Source organism: Galeopterus variegatus, unplaced genomic scaffold, assembly GCF_000696425.1.
Source record: "Galeopterus variegatus unplaced genomic scaffold, G_variegatus-3.0.2 Scaffold2992, whole genome shotgun sequence".
Classification (NCBI taxonomy): domain Eukaryota; kingdom Metazoa; phylum Chordata; class Mammalia; order Dermoptera; family Cynocephalidae; genus Galeopterus; species Galeopterus variegatus.
This window is the reverse complement of record NW_007729103.1, coordinates 83,851-105,004: the sequence shown is the minus strand read 5'-3', so window position 1 is coordinate 105,004 and position 21,154 is coordinate 83,851. Positions and strand designations below refer to the sequence as shown.

General features: G+C 34.7%; 1 protein-coding gene across 3 annotated transcripts in view; it reads left to right on the top strand.

Annotated features, from left to right (window-relative positions):
• RABGAP1 (RAB GTPase activating protein 1) overlaps positions 1–21,154 on the top strand; it is a 146,523-nt gene that overhangs the window by 49,578 nt on the left and 75,791 nt on the right. For all 3 annotated transcript variants that reach the window (XM_008583665.1, XM_008583666.1, XM_008583667.1), the window contains 3 exons: positions 3,819–3,993; positions 8,017–8,110; positions 11,929–12,079. In XM_008583665.1, coding sequence (XP_008581887.1) covers positions 3,819–3,993; positions 8,017–8,110; positions 11,929–12,079 — 420 coding nt within the window. The remainder of the gene's footprint in view (positions 1–3,818; positions 3,994–8,016; positions 8,111–11,928; positions 12,080–21,154) is intronic.

Here is a 21,154-nt window from a genome sequence, read left to right as displayed (position 1 = left end):
TATATATACTGTTCTATATCTTGCTTTTTTTTTTTTTTTTTTTTTGTCTTTTTTCCGTGTCCAGCAACGGATCGCAACCCTCAGTGTTGCCCCCGTACCGGACCGGGGACCGGCAACGGGATTGCAACCCTCGGTGTTGCTCCCGCGCCTCGCTCAGCCAGTGAGCGGGAACCGGTCTGTATGTGGGATCCGAACCCTCGGGCGGGAGCGCCGCCGCGCTTCCCAAGCGGCGCACTATCCAGTGCACCCCCGGGCCGGCCCTATATCTTGCTTTTTTAACTTCATATATCCCAGACTCTACATCAATACATAGAGATTTTCTCATTCTTTTTTTCGGCAGCTGGCTGGTACAGAGATTGTTCAAACCCTGAGCAATGGTGTTACCAGCACCATGCTCTAACCAACTCAACTAACCTGTCAGCCCCCTCATTCTTTTTTAATGGCTACATAGTACTATGTTGTTTGGATAAATCATGATCTTTTCAACCAGTCCTCTATTGATAACTTGGATTGTTTTCCAGTCATTTGCTATTCCAAATAATGTTGCAGTATGGAACCTTGTGCGTGTGCTGTGTTGATTTTATGAAAGTTCATCTTAAAATAGATTTCTCTTAGTAGAATCACACGTAAGGTGAGTGCATATGTAATTTTGTTATATTTTCCAAATTCCCCTCCATAGAGGTTGTGACCATAGATATTAGCAGGGTATGAGAGTACCTGTTTCGCCAAGGCTTGTCAAGAGTATGTTGTCAATCTTAAGGATCTGATAGGTGGAGCAGTGGTATCTAAGGATAGTTTTAATTCAACTTCTAATGAAGGTTAAGCTTTTTTTTTTATGTTTAAGGATTACTTTCTGTGAATTTCCTATTCATATCTTTTGCTCATTATTCTCTTTGATTTTGGTCTTTCTCCTCTTAATTTTTAGAAGCTTTTTATATTTGAGAAATTAATTAACCCTTTGAGATTAGAGTTGCAAATACTTCTCCCATTTTGTCACTTGTCTTTTGACTTGAATTATGGTGATTCAATTTGGGTTTGACATGCAGTTTTTATGTACTTGAATTTATCAATTTTTTTCCTTTGAAGCTTCTGGATTTGGGATTAGGGTTGGAAAGGCTTTCCTCACTGCAAAGTTATGAAGCAATTTACACATTTTTTTCTATTATATGATTTCATTTCGCTACTTTTAATCTATCGTTCATTAATATTTTAATTCCCGTATACTCTGGCATATAGTGTAAACATTTGGATCTGATTTAATCTCTTTCAAAATAGCCATCCACCTGTTCCAACACCATTTATTTAAATTCTGACTTCCCCCCTGCCAGTGATTTCAGATGCTACCTTTATTATATGTGAAATTTTTGTGTATTTGGACCTTTTTTTGTTCTTTATATTATGTTCCATTTGACTTGCATCATTACCACAGTTTTAATTATATAGACTTTATGAGGTTTTATAATATTTGGGTAGCTCCTCCTCAAGTACTCATTTTCATGGGTTTTCCTGTGTATTCTTACTTTATATATATATAAACTTTAGATTCAACTTGTCTAGCTCTGGGAAAAAATTACTGGTATTTTTATTGGGGAGGATTGAAATCTTAATGGTGTTGAGTCATCTAACCCAGTAACGTGGGATGTTTTTCCATTTTTTTCTAGTCTACTTCTTTGTCTTACCAAAGTGCTTTTTATTATAATTATATTTATAATTTATATATGTGTTTTAATATTATAACATGTATTTTAAAACAAGTTATATATGATACATAAAAGTTGTATGTGATACATAAAACTTATATGTATTATAATGTATTTATAAATTAAAAAGCTTTTTACTATAGAAAATTAAAATATACATAGAAATTAAAAAATAGTATAATGAATCCCCCCATGTACTATTTATCTAGCTTCAACAATTAACAATATTTTTGTCATAGCTGGAGTTCCTGACTTAAAAGCAGGGTCCAGTTCTTGACTCTATATTTATCTGACTTCAAAAGGCAATATTGCTCTGGTTACTATGACTAACAGAAGAATTTCTAGGTGAACTTCATTGGTTATCATGTTTATATAGTCTCAGGATTTTTTTTAATGATAAAGAGCTATTGCTGGTCTTTGAACTATTTCAAGTAGCAGTTAGCTGATGTTTCAAAAAGTCCTTTTTAAGAAAACAAAAAATTGAAATTCTGTTTTATTTCAAAGTATAATTTTTAAAAGTTAAAATCATAATTACTACAAATTTAGGATGAATATGTGCCAAAGATTTTAATTCAGTTCATTAATTAATGAGGTAACCAGAAAGATGGTAAAACTGGTTTCAAGTATTTAATGAACTTGGGTTTATATGGTTCTTCCTTTAAAAAAGGGCGGGGGGGGCGGATATTAGAATAAGATGGCTAGGTTAGAAACAAAACTGGTTAATGTCCTATAGGTAACCTTTGGGTTATCTTTTCTGTTGGACAGAAATCATTTGCATATCTCCTGGGTACAAATCTTTAGGTTAATATGTAACTTCACAGAGTCTGAGTCCTTAATTTATAGTAAGTAGTAAGTCAAAAATAGCATATTGTTCTAGAAAATTAAATAATCCTTGAGTGGGCACGTTAAACCAAAGTCAGCAAACTACAGTCTGTGGGTCAAATCTTGTCTGACCCACAAAAAAAAAATCTTGTTTTTGTAAATAAAGTTTTATTGGAATACAGCCATACTCACTTATTATTGCCTTTGGCTGCTTTTGCACAATAATGGCAGAATTGAGTAGTTATGACAGATGGCTAGCCCATATAGCCTAAAATATTTACTATTTGGCCCTTTACAGAAAAGTTTACCAACTCCTGTATTAAACAGTGCTTCAGGATGATATTGAAAGGACATGTTGCCACTATTTTGGCCTTACTTCCAGGATTGGGGTAATTTTTTTTAAGAACCCAAATGAACATTGCGATCATAAAATCTGCTCTGTCTGATACTTCTGTAGCTAATAAACCTCATGTTCCCCACTCCTTTTCTGACTTTAGTGTTGTGTCTTTCTCTTTGGTATAGCCATCTTAATAGTTTTCTCTGTATCTTTTTCTACAGTTCTTCATTTTCTTTCTGCTCTGTGTTTCACTCTACTTTTTTCTCCTCCTCCTCAAACTGGCTATAATATGCAATAATGTACTTAAAATATTTATTGTACTGGTAAAGTTTTATAGTCCTGTTCTTAATTTTTAATTTAGGTCAGTTTAAACTGTTATGTGTTTGCCTCAGAATAAAACCAAAATATAAATCAGAGTTACCAAAATTTTTATGGTATCGAATTTTTCTCTTCCATTCACCTCTTCCACCATCCCACCCCCTCTCTGAGTTGTAGCTTTTAATTGATGAAAAAATTCCCTACACTATTTTAATTAAGCAAAAGAAGTGGGAAAAACAACACAGAAGGAAGACAAACTTTATGTTGTAGAATATTTTAAAGTACTTTTTCATGTGTGGTTTTATATAGGAAACCTTGAAGGATACCCTAAAGTAATTTGAAAATACAGAACACTTAGTTTTTTAGTTTATACTGACTAAATATTGGTAGTTGGATATTTGATGACAAAGTTTGAATACAAATAAAATTGCAGAACTGGAGTTGTGCTCAGTAAATGCCCTATTTTCCTAAAGGTTTATAAATATAAACATGTGCTTTTCAATTTAGAAAAGGTTACATTTAGTCAAGGTATTCAAAAAACGCCATTTATTCTTACATCCTGTGTGAAATCAGAAGTGGTGCTTAATTAAAAACATAGATAATTATACTATTTAATAAATAATATTTTTTTCATCCTCAAGATAAAGCAAAAGGAGAGAAAGAATAATACTGACACCTTATATGAAGTTGTATGCTTGGAAAGTGAATCAGAAAGAGAGAGGAGGAAAACCACAGCCAGTCCTTCAGTTCGCCTGCCACAGTCTGGATCTCAAAGTTCAATGATACCTTCTCCTCCAGAAGATGATGAAGAGGAAGGTAAATTACAGGGAGAGCTTAACTTATTTTGGGGGATGGAGGACTATGCAGACAATTAAAATTTTATTAGAGGATTGATAATGTTACACAGCATTTGGAATTCATTCAGTGAATATTTAGGAGGGTCTTCTATATATAAGAAGCTAAAAGATTTAAAAATGATTCATGTTGGACCTTCTTTAAGATACTTGTAATCAAAATAGAAAAACGAGGTTTATAATTTGTGCTTTTTTTTTTTTTGTCCTTTTTGAGACCGGCCGCACCTCGCTCAGCCAATGAGCGCTGTGAGCGCACCGGTCATCCCTATATAGGATCCGAACCCGCAGCGGGAGCGCTACTGCACTCCCAGCGCCGCACTCTCCTGACTGCGCCACGGGCTTGGCCCTATAATTTGTGCTTTTTAAAAAATCAATTTAATTCTAGCTTGGTGTCTTAGCTTTTTTTTTGTTTTGGTCAAATTTGACAATTTTCTTTGATCAGATGTGACAATTTTCAACCTAAATAAACGTTTCCACCTCAACTGATTCATTTTACAGGGACAATTTCACTTATCAGAATGTGGTTTCCACACATGACCCTTTCACCAAATATATATATAAATATACACATTTATATATGAGTGTGTTTTCACAGTGATAAATATTAAGAATCAATCAGTTCTTTTTTTCTTTTTCTCTTTTTGTTTTCTTTTCTTTTTGAAAAGTGAGTAAGAGTCATTTTCTAACTTATAACTTAGTTCCAGGGCTTTATTTTTAATGAAAAAAGTTGTTTATGATATAAGGTCACATGAGGAATGTATCTATGTGACGTTCACAGGAAGTGTTCCGGAAATTCGTAGTGGAGAATCCGTTTTTCATTGTAGGGAATGTGGTGGAGCATCATGAAGAGTACTTTTTGAGCTGAAAGTGTAAGGATAATTCAGTAGGGATAAATGGGCTGATCTGGGCATTTCTGACCAAGAAATTGCATTAACAAAGGCATGGAGGTGGCAGGAATAATTGATTTGGTTGAAAGAAATACATATCCTTGATTATACTTACTTTTTTCAAATTTAGAGTAAGCACTGACTCTGGATTCCCGTTGTTCCCTATAACTCGTATTGTTCTTGTGATTAATCAACATAAGATCATTTATTAGTAATATTAATGGCTACTAATTACAGATGCTTAATATGTGGTAGGCAAGTGCTTTGTTTATCTTATATAATTCTAACAATAATCCTGAAAAGTAGAATTTATTATTATCCTCATTTTGCACATAAAGAAATGGGATCTCAGAAAAATCAATTTGCCCAAGGTCACACACCTAGAAGTTGGCAGAGTCAGGATTTGAATCAAGGGCTATGAGTCCACAGTTTGAGCTGTACTATCATCATCTCTTAAATTTAGTTCACATGAAGCATTCTGAAGTGCAAAGAAAGCAATATAAACATGTATTGTTTTTGAAGTCAGAGATGCAGTTTAGAGTTCCCCTGCAGAGCCAGTTGAAGTCATGTGGAATTACTCACACTGTCTGTGACTGTCTGCTATATAAAGCTGGTAGTCTTCAGACTTACAGATTCTCTTCTAGGTCAACACTGGTTAAGATGACAGAATGGGTAAAAGTCTGTATAACTCTTTTCCCTTAAACTCAGCAATAAAAACAAAAAAACCCCACAGGTTCTGAACCCTGTAGTGGCCAGCTGCTGATAAAAACAAAACAAATTTATAAAAATAATAAAAGAACCCAAAATTGAGGAAGACACTCTGTTATGAAACTAGAGATCCTCAAATCTCTGTGCCATAGATTTTGAGTAATTTGGGCTTAACTAACGGATGACATCAGGACTGATACCTAGTTCTAATCTGTAGCAAGCATAGATTTTTTTTTTTTTTTTTTTTTTTTTTTTTTTAATTTTTGAAGGGGTTCAGAAGCCTCTACTGACAGTTTTAACTAAGGAGAGATAAGGGCTGATGGAAATGGATAGTCCATGGGAAAATTAGGGGACATTAGAACATAAACTCTGTAAAGGAAGAGCGTGTGTCTGCTTTTGCCTTACCTTGTTTCCCTAGTGTGTATTGTTAATACCTAGTATGTAGCAGTAGGTGCTCAGTAAATATTAGCGAGATGGGTAACCCCCCTAGGATCTGTTTCCATACTGAAGAGCTAATGACAGGAGAACTGGGACTGAACTGTGTAGCCATGACATCTTTTAATTCTCTCTAACCCAGTCTGCAGACCACGGTAGCCTGTCCTTGTTGTAATCTATTTGCTCCTTGGAAAGAAATGACTACAGTCCCCTGGAGAGGCTTCTCACCCATAGGACATTTGGCAGGAAGGCAGCAGTTATAAAAGGGAAGTGTTCAGAAGCAACATTCTGAAATTGAGGATGCCTGCTCACTCCCTACCCCTACCTTAGGCAGATGGGGTTCTAAACACAGATTTCAAACTATCGCTATTAAATTTGTTGAAAGCATCCTAATCTTTTGAAGGAATTGTCATTCCTTGTAAATTTTAGTACATTTTTAATAGCCAACTTTCCCCCAAAAGTTGTATGTGATATATTGATATTTTAATGGGTAGAAAATTACTGGAGGAATTAGAATGTAGGGCTAGTTTGTCAAGGAAGTGACGTTGGGGAAATTTACCTCAGGGCCCTCATGAGCCTTTCTCTCTTCTTTACCTTATTCATCCATATACAGAAGATCTCTCACTGACATTCAGTCTTTCTTCTTCCCTCACTGTCAAAACTGATGATAATGTCCAAGGCATTGTAATATAAAGAAGTTTATTAATAAGTATCATGGATTTCTGAGTCTTTAAAATCAGTGCTCTTAGATAATTACTGTTTCTAGTAGGATTGCAAATTCATGGTGCAATCATCAGAGGTATAAAGATCCAAACTTTGTTTAGGCAGATTAAGCCAAAAAATCAAAAACAAAATCTAGAAATAGCATTACTTAGGACACATGGAAACAAGTACTGTTGTACCCAATTAGTGGAAATGTAAATTGGTAGAACAATTTTGGAAGGTAGTTCATCAGAAGATTTCAGAATTCTTAAACATATACATTTTTTAACTCAGGAAGTCCACTTCTGGGCATATACCCAATGAAAGCAATGAGATATATTCATCCTCATGTTGTTTGTAGCAAAAAATTAGAAATTCTGCAAGTGTTCAACAAACAAGGATTAAGTAGATAGCTTAGTCCATATTTTTTCTCTGCTTTCATTATACTTTTCGATTCCTTTCATGCCTTCATTAGTGTCACTTTTTTCACTACCTTCATATCTTATAATCTGTGAATTCTTAAATTTATTTTTCTTAATTATTTGAATTAAGTTTAAAATGACTTATTTTGGTCCTTTTTAATATTTGTGTGCTTTCTATTATAAATTAATGTATGCCATTATAGAAAATTTAGAAAGTCATAAAAACATAAAAGAGCAGGGGAAAATATCAATCATAACTCCATTACTCAGAGGCAGTAATAGTTAATGTCTTTGTATAGCTCATTCCAGTCTGTTTTCTGTTTTGTATCATTGGTTAAATAATAGTGAAGATAAGCTCTTCATATTTTTATATTATGTGTTATTTTACCATATTATGTAAACATAAATGTCATCATTCACTTACATTGTATGCATGTATTCAACTATTTTATAATCTCCCATTGTTTGGGTACTTAAGTGGTTTGAAATTTTTTAACTGTTTTAGATAAGACATGTATATTTTCATGGATAAAGCTGTTTGCTTTGAAAATGGAGAGAAAACATACCATATTTGGAGTACTATAATTTTAAAATTAAATGGCTCTTTTCTGCGACTGACATAATATAGACCTTTACAGAAAGCAAAAGATAAAGAGGTTACAATAGCATCCCCCCAGTACCATTTTTATTTTCTTTGTTTTTATATGTAAATACTAAACAAGAGAAATCGTGTCTTTATGCTCTCAGTAAAGCCTTTCAAATTCCCATGTCATTCTTCTGGCCAGCATAGCCACCTCTGTTATCCTTTTTTGTGTGTTTTGTTTATTAAAGATAATGATGAGCCTCTCTTGAGTGGATCTGGTGATGTATCCAAAGAATGTGCAGAAAAAATTCTTGAAACATGGGGAGAACTGCTGTCAAAATGGTAAGTTATGATAGAATAGTTCTCCTTTTCATCAGCAATTCTCATTTTATGGTAGAGGATCTTAGCTAACTATAATATTCAATTTTGGAACCAATAATAGAAACCTAAGTATGAGGTTTTCATTCTAGAATCTCTCTATTTGTAGAGGTTTATAAAGGTAATGGAGATGTGAAATCAATTTTTGCTATCAGAAACCTGATAAATTCTCACTGCTAGAGAAAATATTTATCTAAGCATGGAATTCATGGACAGAATAAATAGGAAATAGTTCTTTAATTTGAAGTGGTTAGGAGCCACTGACTGGTTAAGATAATACACATTAAGACAATACACAATCATAAGGGAAGATTAGAGGTATTCACACAATCCATAGAGCACAGCAGAGACCCACAGTAGGATTTTCCCTTATCTTCGATGACTACCTAGAATGACAGAGTAGAGTGTCACAAGCATGGTATATATTACCTGCTCCATCAATTACTTTTCCTACTAAATTTTGTATAATATTCATGAATTTCTCATCAGCTCAAGAGATAGCTTGACAACAGTGTTAAGCTCTATCCTATAGCTGTCTAAAAAAATATACTACTTTCAGGTATTTTTTAACACAACCAGAGATACTCTGGTTAGTCAGGTTGGTGAGACATTTATTTAGTTTCCTTTTTCCCCTGAGTAGGATGCTAGTATATGCTGAAAAAAGCTGAGTTTGAAAATGATCTGAGCACTTTTCTATTTCTGTTGTGCTAGTCATCAGGGTTGTCATATAAGCTCCCTATGGGCCTGTTACTTTGGGATTTGATTTTTCTGAGAAGTTTTAACTGTTAGACTCTTTTACTCTATTTTTAGTAAAGCTGTGTCTCAGCATTAAAAAAAAAATTATTTCATGCCCTTAAGGGATAGGACTACAAATGGGCATCATCTGATTCTAGCACTCTTATAATGCTTTACACTTCTGGCAAAACACTCTCCACATTGGGAAATGTCAAATGTGTACAGTGGGGGAGTAAACCAAAGCATGGTTTGTCTTTACACAAACAGTTTTAATAAATGAACTCTACAAAAACCCCCAGGGGAATAGTTCTCATATTTTTGGCATTTCTTTATAATCAGGAGACAAAACTGCTGATGCTCCTATCTCAATTATATTTTCAGTTCAGTGAATTTGGAGTGTTTGGGCTGCTGCTGGCAGAAATTTCATCTGTATAAAAAAGGTTCTGCTCTAAAACAGAAATGTAATTTAGTCTTGACATGGTTACATAATAGTATGTTTAAAATCATTTAGATGTAACATTTAGACTGTAGAATTAGATTTTATTAGATGAATTCACCAGCATTTTATAGAATGACTTGGAACTTATCAAGACTTGTTATTTATTTTGTTATTTATTTGATTAACTTATGTGTTCCCACTCGCACAAATTTTTTTTTGCTTTGACTGATGGCTGATACAGGGAGTGAACCCTGGACCTTGGTGTTACCAGCACCACGCTCTAACTAACTGACCAGCCCACATTTCCTCATATATATTAACTAAGTTTCCATCTTCAAGGTGTTTAAACTGTTTTTGCTTGTTTTAGTGGTATCTTCAGATATAAAACCATAGTCTCTCTCCTTCAATTCATCATTATTTTTTTTCCCATTATGTGTTCTGTGGATAAGAAACATTGTATAATATTATGGAATTTTAGAACCTGGTAGACCTGGCTTCAAATCCTACCTCTTCTACTTCCAAGGTGTATGGTCTTGGGCAAGTCACTTAACTCTTCTGAGTCTGTTTCATCATTTAGGAAATAAAAGTCTGTAAAACTATCATTCAGGATTATTGCAAATTAAAAACAATGGATGTCATTGTTGTAGTTGTAGTAACTGTAGTAAGAACTAATGAATTTGCCGTATGCTTGGCACTATGCTAACTTATGTGCTCTGTTTCAACTGTAACAGGCTTATGAACTAGTATTCATTTTTACAAATGAGGAAACTGGCTCCTAGGTTAAAGCCATTCTAGTTAGTAAGTGGCAGAGCCAGAATTTTTAACCCCATTAAGTCTGATCCCAAAGGTGGTTTATTTAACTCTGCATTAGATTTTAGTGGCCATATAGTTTCATTGAGCTCTAATTCTCTAAGTTTATTTTAATATGACTTTTAGTGGATAAGAGAAGTGTCAGTATAAAATAGTATGCTGAATTGGATAAATATAATATCATTGGTGATATAAAATTATTCTCAAAGTAATTTTACCAATAGAAATTAAGCTATAGTTAGCAAACTTTTTGTATATAGGGCCAAACAGTAAATATTTTAGCCTTTGTGGGCCAATGGTCTGTTGCAGCTACTCAGCTCTGCTGTTGTAGTGCAAAAGCAATCATAAATAATACCTAAACAAATAAGCATGGCTATGTTTCAATAAAAGTTAATTTACAGAAACAGGTGGTGGGCTGGATTTGGCACACAGGCCATAGTGTACCAACCCTTGAATTAAGTATCAGAACTACTTTTGTTCTTTCTGCTCACAGCTCTCCAACTTTCATAAATTTTTCTATCTAAGCAATGACAAAACTTTATTGAAATTTATTTTTCTTTTTTTTTTTTTTTTTTTGTCTTTTGTCTTTTTCCGTGTCCGGCAACGGATTGCAACCCGAAGTGTTGCCCCCGTACCGGACCGGGGACCGGCAACGGGATCGCAACCCTCGGCGTTGCTCCCGCGCCTCGCTCAGCCAGTGAGCGGGAACCGGTCTGCATGTGGGATCCGAACCCTCGGGCGGGAGTGCCGCTGCGCTTCCCAAGCGGTGCACTATCCAGTGCGCCACCGGGCCGGCCCCTTTATTGAATTTTCTATAGCTCTCACATTAGGGTTCCATTATCACAGAGTTAATCATTTTTAAATGTACTAGGAACATTTTGAGAAAAGTCTCAGGCTTTGTCATAATTTGGTAGTGGTTGTTTTGTATCAGTAACTTCTGCTTAAATCTTAGTCACAGGAGTTTTTCTGTGTCAGAATCCTGCTTTGTAATTCAGTAATGGTGGCTGTCAAATCACAAATCAGTTGTTATATAACAGATAGAGCATTCATTGGTCTCCAGAGTTTGAGGACAACCTCAATCATTTAATCAACCTCTCTGAACTTCTTTCTCCATCTGTAAAACTGGAGATACTACCATCTTCCTCAGGTGGTGGTTGTGAGGATCAAATAGGATATGCTGCATGGAAAAGCACTTTGTAAACTTATACCAACATTTCAAGACAAGTTTTATTTTCCCCATTTTATAGATGAGCTAAATGAAACCCGAAGACTTTAATAACGTGTTTTACTGTTATAGTAGTACAGTGGAAACATTCTTAGCCATGGCAGACATTCAGAAAAGTTACTGAAAGCAGGTATAAAAACTGCTAAAGACATACCTTAAATATTTTATTGTAACCTAGAACATGTAAATAAACAATTTGTCAATTTTGATGTCAGCCCAAGCCCTTGTCTTTAACTATGTACCCATTGATTCAAATTTTGCTGTCTTTCTTACATAAGCCACAACCATAAAGCATCATGTGTCATTTCCAGTTCCGCTGTTTGTTTTTTGTTTTTTTAAAGTACGGTAATAATTTAAAGATGCTTAGGAATCAGTTTGCAGAATCCATGTAGCTTTTTATTCTTTCCTTCACCCAATCTCTTATAGTTATCTAATTCAACAGCACTTTTTTTTCTTTATTAGTATGTTACCTTATAAAGTCTTCATCAGTTATTTAGTTTAGTTTTCATAAAAATAACACTGTCTAGAGAATCTTTTTTTTAATGAACTTATGGATCATGGCTTTATTTTAAGGCATCTCAACTTGAGTGTGAGACCAAAGCAGTTGTCGTCCTTAGTAAGAAACGGTGTCCCTGAAGCTCTTCGAGGAGAAGTATGGCAGCTGCTAGCAGGCTGTCACAACAATGACCACCTGGTAGAAAAATACCGAATTCTCATCACAAAGGTAAGGGAATGATAATTCAGCTTCAGCATTAGTCCTTTTAGAGATCTGTAATAAAAAGATCATTGTGGTTATTTGATTTCCAAGAATTGTTTATAATTTCCTTACCTGATGTAAGTATAGAACTGTTATACTTCTAGCCCAAAGGTGTTTCTTCTGTTAGCACAAAGGAGAAGGCATAAGGTTTTCTCCCTTGACTGACTTCACTTCAGACGCAAGGGATGTCCTCTAGCCTATTGTGTATCTAAATCCTTTTTGACTGTAATTACAGTTTTATTCAGATCAGTTGTGCTATATCCAATGTGTAAAAACTTTATTTTGTTTATTTTAATCCTTCTTACATTTCACAGAAATGTACTTTTGGTAGGGAAGGCCTGCCTAGTTCTGGTGTCTGCAATTAGAGGAAAATAATTCTGTAATCTTAAGCCATATTCCCTTTTAGCTCTTTCCTCTGAAATAAAAAATCCTCATTTTTACAGTATCTCCTTCTCAAGTTCATGTTTCCTCAAGGTTTTGCAAGTGAAGTGAGAAAAACTATTCCTTGTACAAGCATACAGGATTTAAAGTCATTTATGCAAGGTTAGGCAATGTTTTGTGCCTTTGAGCCCATCTTACTGATTTTAGTTTTCATCTTCTCAAATTCTTGAAGTGTTATCTTTAGGAAGCAGTTTCTCCGATGGTATGCAAATCCCAAACCTGGGTTACAAATGGATTGCTCAGAATCCTCAGCAATATGTGAAATATTTTCAATGTGACAAAAGGTAGAACCTTTAAAAAAAATGTTAAAACCTTATAAGGTATGAATAATATCTCTGTAAAGCTATTATTTAAAAAATAAAAACTAAAAAACACCTTATAGGGAAAGAACAGCATTTAAACATGAGACAAGAACTTTCCTCACCAAACAATGATTTTTATAGCCTCAGAATGTTAGTATTGCTTCTCATCATCTTCTTTCTGGACAGATGTTTTTTGTTTCAAGAAGTAATATTCTCATTCCTTCCATTATGTTGGTATAGTTGTTGAACCAGCGTTTGAGTGCCTGTTGAGAGCACTACCACCACAGTGCTGAAGTTAGAAGGTCAAACACAAAAGCAATTAACTGTCATATGATACAATGTGTCTGAAAAAGCATAGTGGAAACAGTCTGAAGAAGAAGTGATTACTTCAGCCTGGGAGAATAGGGGAGTCTTTACCAGGAATATAACATTTGAGATAGGTTCCAGCCAAGAGCTCCCCAGGCAGGGAAGGATGGGAAGAGCCTTGTACTGGTATGAATGGAGGCGTTGAGGAATGAGGTTATGTGACGTATAGCTAGCAAAGTACGCCTCGTTGGTTATTTTCTTTTGTTGGCAAATCATAGTTTGGATTTGTAACACTTATCTTTCTTGTTCCTGTTTTGAAGTCCTTTGAAATGTTTGGCCAAAATTGACTTCTTTTAGGTTTACTGCTTTAAACTAAATACTTTTGGTAACACTATTTATACAGATAATTTAAAGACAAGAAGTGTCTATATGATAGATTAGATTCTGTCTTTCTTGTTCCATGAAAATAGTGTCATCTGTTTCTAGAAAAGGAAACTGGTAGTTATATGATGTGTAAAAGACCATCTCCTAACAAAATCTAACATATTTGATTAGTGATTTGTGTATACTGGAGACATGCACTGTATATTTCACATTAAACTTTTAGTATGCATATGGCTAGAACCTTAAAAGGTTTTTTAATGGATGTTTATTAGTTTAAATTGCTGATAGATGATCAGAAAATACAAATTATTTAATGATCATAATATTGGTGAATATTTATTTTTACAACTACAGTGATGTCCAATGTAAGTTGGTATTGCTTTACTTTTCTGTCTTCCTGGAAATAATAGTTATCATTGTACGGGAATGGTAATTGATATTTTTTAACTTACTCTGAAAATTCTTTGGGGGACGGACTACTTTTTAAATTTATAAAATTTATTTTTATAACAAGCTGTAATTTACATAAGACATAATATGGACATTTAAAGTATACAGCTCTATGACATTTTACATATAAATACACTGCTGTGACCACTACCAAGAGCAAGAACATATCCATCACTCCAAATAGTTACTCTTGTCTCTTCCCAGTTATAACCACTGCTACTACATAACCAAAGTAATCACTATTCTGACTGTTCTCTCCTTAGATTAGTTTTGATTATTCTTTTTGGGGTATTTTGTTCGTTCGTTTTTTTAGTTATTCCAAATAAACTGTATATATACATACATTTTTTGGAAACGTAATTGATTATACATATTTCTGGGATTGACTATCAGTACTTGTGTACAATGTATGATGGTCAAGTCAGGATAGTTGGCATATCTGTCATTACAAAACACATTCATTCTTTGTGTCCACTAACCAATTTCTCCCTAACCCCCCTCCCACTCCCCCTTTCCTCCTCCTAATAACCACAGTTCTGTTCTCTCCTTCTGAAAGTTCAACATATTGTTATTATTTTCTTCCTCCCTTCCTTCCTTCCTCCCTCCTGTGCTCCCACTTATGAGTGAGGACACGTGATATTTCTCTTTCTGTGCCTGGCTTATTTCGCTTAACATAGTTTTCTCTGAGTTTATCCATGTTGCTATGAATGGCAGAATTCATTATGGCTGAATATGATTCCATTGTGTATATATACCACATTTTCTTTATCCAGTTGTCTGTCGATGGACATTTAGGTTGGTTCCAACTCTTGGCTGTTGTAAATAAAGCTGTGATAAACATGACAGTGCAGGTTTCCCTTGGAGCATGATTTCCGTTCCTGTGGGGGTATACCCAGTAGTGGGACTGCTGGATCGAATGGTGGTTCTATCGGTAGTTTGAGAAACTGTCATATTATTTTCCATAAAGGCTATACTAATTTACAGTCCAGCCAGCAGTGTAGAAGGGTTCCCCTTTCCCTGCATCCTTGCCAGCATTTGTCATTCTCTGTCTTTTTGATAATAGCCATTCTAACTGGAATGAGATAATATCTTAATGTTGTTTTGATTTGCATTTCCCTAATGATTAGTGATACTGAGCATTTTTTTATGTACATCTTGACAGTTCGTATTCCATCCTTTGAGAAATGTCTATTCTGCCCTTTTTCCCATTTTTAAATCAGATTATTTGGTTTTTTTACTGTTAAATTGTTTGAGTTCCTTGTATATTCTGGATATTAATCTCTTGTTGGATACATAGTTTACATATATTTTCTCCCATTCTGTAGGTTGTCTTTTCACTCTGTAGACTGTTTCCTTTCTGTGCAGAAGCATTTTAGTTTGATATAATCCCATTTGTTTATTTTTTCTTTTGTTCCCTGTGCTTTTGTATTCTTGTTCATAAAGTCTTTGCCCAGTACTATATCCTGAAGTGTTTTCCCTATGATTCTTTCTAAGAGTGTTATAGTTTCAGGTTTTACTTTTAAATATTTAATCCATTTGAGTTGATTTTGGTATATGGCGAGAGGTACAGGTCTAGTTTCATTTTTCTATGTATGGATGTCCAGTTTTCCCAGCAGCATTTACTGAAAAGGCTGTCCTTTCATCAATGTATGTTATCGGTGCCTTTGTCAAGTATCAGTTGGATGTAAACATGTGGGTTGGTTTCTGCGTTCTCTATTCTGTCGTATTGGTCAGTGTTTCTCTTTTCATGCCACCACCATGCTGTTTTAATTACTACAATTCTGTAGTATGTTTTAAAGTCAGGTAGTATAATGCCTCCAAGCTGTATATTTTTCGCTCAGGATTACTTTTGCTATTCAGGGTCTTTTGTTGTTCCATGTGAATGTTAGGATTGTTTTTTCTATTTCTGTTAAGAATGTCATTGGTATTTTAATGGGGATTGCACTGAATCTGTAGATCACTTTGGGTAGTATGGACATTTTCATCATGTTAATTCTTCCGATCTGTGAACATGGAATGTCTTGCCATCTTTTTGTGTCCTCTTTAATTTCTTTCAGCAGTGATTTGTAGTTATTGTAGAGATCTTTCACTTCCTTGGTTAAATTTATTCCTAAATATATATATATATATATATATATATATATATATATTTTGTAACTACTATATGTGGACTTTCTTAATTTATTTTTCTGCTATTTCATCATTAGTGTATAAAAACACTACTGATATTTGTATAACGATTTTGTATTTTGCAACTCTACTGAATTGATTTATCAGCTCCAGGACATTTTTTGGTAGAGTCTTTTTAAGTTTTTCTATATATAGGAACATATCATCTGCAAACAAGGACAATATGACTTCATCTTTTCCTATCTAGATGCTCTTTGTTTCTCTTGCCTGATTGCTCTGGCTAGTACTTGTAATACTATATTAAACAGGAGTGATGTGAGTGAGAGTCCTTGTCTCATTCCTGTTCTTAAAGGAAAAGCTTTCAACTTTTCCCCATTCAGAATGCTATTGGTAGTGGGTTTGTCATGTATGGCTTTTATTGTGTTGAGATACTTTCCTTTTGTCCCTAATTTGTTGAGAGTCTTTATCATGAATGATGTTGAATTTTGTCAAGTGCTTTTTCATTGTCTGTTGAGATAATCATATGGTTTTTGTCCTTGATTTTGCTGATGTGGTGTGTCACATTTATTGACTTGCATATGTTGAACCATCCTTGCATCCATCCCTGGGATTAATCCCACTTAATCGTGATGTGTAATTTTTTTTTTTTTTTGGATGTGTTGCTGTATTCTGTTTCCTAATATTTTATTAAGGATTTTTGCTTCTATGTTCATCAAGGATATTGGCCTATAGTTTTCTTTTCTTGTTGTATCTCTGTCTGGTTTTGGTATAAGGGTGATGCTGGCCTCACAGAATGAGTTTGGAGAATGGCTGCTGTTTCATATTGTGGAATAGTTTGGAAAGGATTTATATTAAGTCTTTAAAGATTTGGTAGAATTGAGAAGTGAAGCCATCCAATCCTGGGCTTTTCCTTATTGGAAGACTGCTGATTACTGTTTCAATCTCATTGCTTGTTATTGGTCTATTGAGGTTTTCTGTGTCTTCTTCGTTTAGTCTTGGTAGTTTGTACATGTCCAGAAATTTATCCATTTCCTCCAGATTTTCAAATTTGTTGGCATAAAATTGTTCATAATAGTTTCTACAGATTCTTTGTATTTCTGTGGTATTTGTTGTAAAGTCTCCTTTTTTCCTTTTGATTTGTGTTATTTGGGTCTTCTTTCTTCTTTTTTTAGTTAGACTAGCTAATGGTTTGTCTTGTTTATCTTTTGATTTAAAAAAGACTTTTTGTTTTTTTGATCTTTTGTACCTTTCTTTGAACTATTTCATTTAGAACTAGTTCATTTCATTCTGCTCTGATCTTAATTATTTCTTTCTGTCTACTAATTTTGGGGTTGGATTGTTCTTATTTTTCTAGTTCTTTGAGGTATATAGTTATGTTGTTTGTTTGGAGTCTTTTTCTTCTTTTCTTGTATTAATCACAATATAATTCTCTTGTACTGCTTTTACTGTGCCCCGTAGGTTTGGGTATAATGTTTCTTTATTTTCATTATTTTCAAGAAATTTTTCAATTTCCTGTTTATTTCTTCTTGACCCATAGGTCATTCAGATGTATGTTGTTTAACTTCCGTGTATTTGCATAGTTTCCAGAGTCTTGCTTGTTACTGATTTCCAGTTAATCTGTTGTGATCTAAAAAGATACCTGAAATGATTTCAGTTTTTTAAAATTTGTTGAGACTTGATTTGTGGCCTAACATGTGGCCTATCCTGGAGAATCTTCCATTTGCTGATGAAAAGAATGTATATTCTGTAGAGAGGGGTTTTGAGATCCAGCTATTATTGTTTTGCAGTCTGTCTCTTTCTTTAGATACAATAAGGTTTGCTTTATGTATCTGGGTGCTCTAATGTTGGGTGCATATACATTTATGATTATCATATCCTTTTGCTGGATAGATCCCTTTATCGTTATATAATGACCCTATTTCTTTTTATAGTAGTTGATTTAAAGTCTGTTTTATCCAATATAAGAATGGCTAATCCCTCTTGTTGTTGGTTTCTATTTGCATGGTATAACTTTTTTCATCCCTTCACTATTAGACTGTTGAGTCTTTACAGGTGAGGTGAATTTCTTGTAGACAGCATATAGTAGGGTCTTGTTTTTTACTCCATTCAGCCACTCTATGTCTTTTGAGTGGCGAATTCAATCTGTTTACATTTAGGGTCATTATTGAGAGATATTGTCTTACTCCTGGCATTTTATTGATTTTTGTGTGATCGTTTTAAATGTTTTCTTCCTTTCTTTCCTTTTTATTGTTTGTTTTCAGTGTTTGTTGGGTTTTTGAAGTGGTATGATATAGTTTATCTTTCTCTACTGCATAGCTCTTTTTTTTTTTTTTAATTGCTGAGAGTATTCTATTACAAATAAACCACACTGATTTTAAATCCTGTGGCCTCTCTTACCTCCAGTTGCCTGTAATTCCTACAGGTGTTTGGATCTGGTGAATCAAGTAAATTGGAGTTGAGAATGAGGGGGAAAGAAGGCGCTTTCTGGTTTCCAATTTCTAGAATCCTCTTCTGTCTGTTCTTTGGCTACATTTTACCTTTTATGTTGGTAGGCCTTTTTTGTTTTTAATTTAGTTCTTATTAGAAGAAATTTACATCAAAACTGCTTCTTCAGCAATATCCTTTTGCTAATGAGGAAATAATGAAATGGCAGTATATTCTGTTGTTTCTCTTAACTTCCATCCAATTGGCTGTGTCTCCTCTGAAACTTATTTGCATTATTTTCTGTACTGATTTTCAGCTTCACTGGTAAGAATCTTTTGTGATGAATTGCAAGCTTTAACCAGAACCTAAACTAGTAGCAAATCCCTATAATCAATATTCACATTTCTAATTACCCAAGGGAAGCCCTGGATGCCCAGCCACATTTTGGTAGCCTGGAAAAATAATTTAAATATCTAATTATAATTTTATTATTACGCAGATTGTTTTGATTTTTAATTAAAATTTTCTCTCTGGTAGATTTGGAAATCTTGCATGACACCACTACACCAGCGGGGCTGCTTCTCTCTGGTAGGTTTGGTAATAGGCAAGGATCAAATAATATTTAATCATAAGAACCTGTTTGTGGATACCCAGCAAATAAAAGAGTATCAATTTAGTCTAAAGACTGCTGGCCATGGAGTTCAGGAACCTGAGTACTACCCTCAGCTCTGCCAGTAGCTTATGTGAACTCAAATGAGGTTCTGTACTTGTGACCATTCATTTTCTTTTCTCTGAAATGATACTGCTGAAGTAAGTGGTTAATTTTCCTTTAAGCTTTAGCATTCTGGAAAATCAGATAGCGTGTTTGAGTTCTGCCTCCCAAAATAGGCCATAATTTCACTCTTTCACTACTGAGTTTTCTTGCTATGCGGGTGTATAAGAAAATAGGTTGTGAGTGGACTTTAGTTCTATATTGTCTGTTTCCTTATAGCAATTGCTATAGTCGGTCCCTTTAAATTACTGTTTGTGAAAATAATTTTAAGTCCTTTAATCCCATCTTTGTGAAGTCATTTCCCCTCTAATGAAGTTTTGTAAGTCATATCTGTGTAGGGAGTTCTAAAGATTTCTTGAATTATAAGGCTGGAAACATGCTAGATTTGGCCATATTAAAATTGCTAATAGTTGATAATTTTTTACTCAGAAGTAGGCAATTTCATATGCCTCAACCTAATAATTATAGGTGAATTAAATAGTTATCATACTGAGGCTTTACTTGAAAGATCTTCCAGCCTAAAAGCAAAATTGCCTTTTATTTTATTAGGCATTCATTGGTTATTCATCAAAAATAGCTTTTGAATGCCTGCTCTGTGCCAGCCCTGTGCTAGGCCTCATGGATATACCCATGAATAAAGTAAACCTATTTACTGTTTTGGGGGAATCTGCCATCCAATGGGGGACACAAACAATTAACTATAAACAGTTACAGTAAAGTTGCATGAGAGTTGTAGAAGAAAGAATACATATTGCTGTGCTGCAAATGACACAAAGGATTTCTCATCTTTGTATTCTGAAATATTTCTTGTTCACAATCATCCAGGGGGTGAATAGGTGTGGTGGGGTAGGGTGTGGTGTTAAAAGTCAAAGGAAATAGCACATAGCTCAAGGGTGAGATAAAGCGTGGCAATTTTATAGAGTGTGAACAGAGATAAGGCCAGAGAGATAGATAGGGGCCAGACCTTTGAAAACTTCATAAGGCATATTAAAGATTTCACATAAAATTAAGTCATTGAAACATTTTAAGTAGGCAGGTTATATATTCAGGTTTATAAGACAGTATGCAAACTGGTTTAGACTGGCCATCTAAAAGCAGATTGTCTTCATTCTAATCCTAATTCTACTGTATTCTAACCATTGACATTGGGCAATTAAATATCCCTAGGCTTTGGTTTACTTATCTGTAAAATGGGATAATAGTACCTTATTTGTAGAGTTATTAGAAATAACTTAGATAATGTATGAAAATACTTAGTATAATTCATAGTCTATACTAAATGTAAATAACTGCTTATTATTATTTTTGCATTATTGTTATTAGTTTTAGAAAGATCATTCTGGTCACTTGGGATAATGGTCTAAGGTTAATTGCATCAAAACCTGTTAATTGGGGCCAGCCCGGTGGCGCACTGCGATAGTGCGATGCTTGGGAAGCGCGGCGGCGCTCCCGCCGAGGGTTTGGATCCCACGTACAGACCGGTTCCCGCTCACTGGCTGAGCGAGGCGCGGGAGCAGCACCGAGGGTTGCGATCCCGTTGCCGGTCCCGGTCCGGTGCGGGGGTGACACTGAGGGTTGCGATCTGTTGCCGGACACGGAAAAAGACGAAAAAAACCTGTTAATAATTCAAGCAAGAAATAATTGTAACTTGCACTGGGATACTGGCAGAGGGGATAGAGAAAGAGATATTATTTGAGAGAATTGCAGAGGTAGAATCCTTGGCACTTGGCGATTGAGTGCATGTGGGAGGTGAGGGAGAGGGAAGAATAAAAGATGAGCCACAGTACCTCAAATTGTTTTTGAAATGATGATATAAATAATCCCACATCAGCT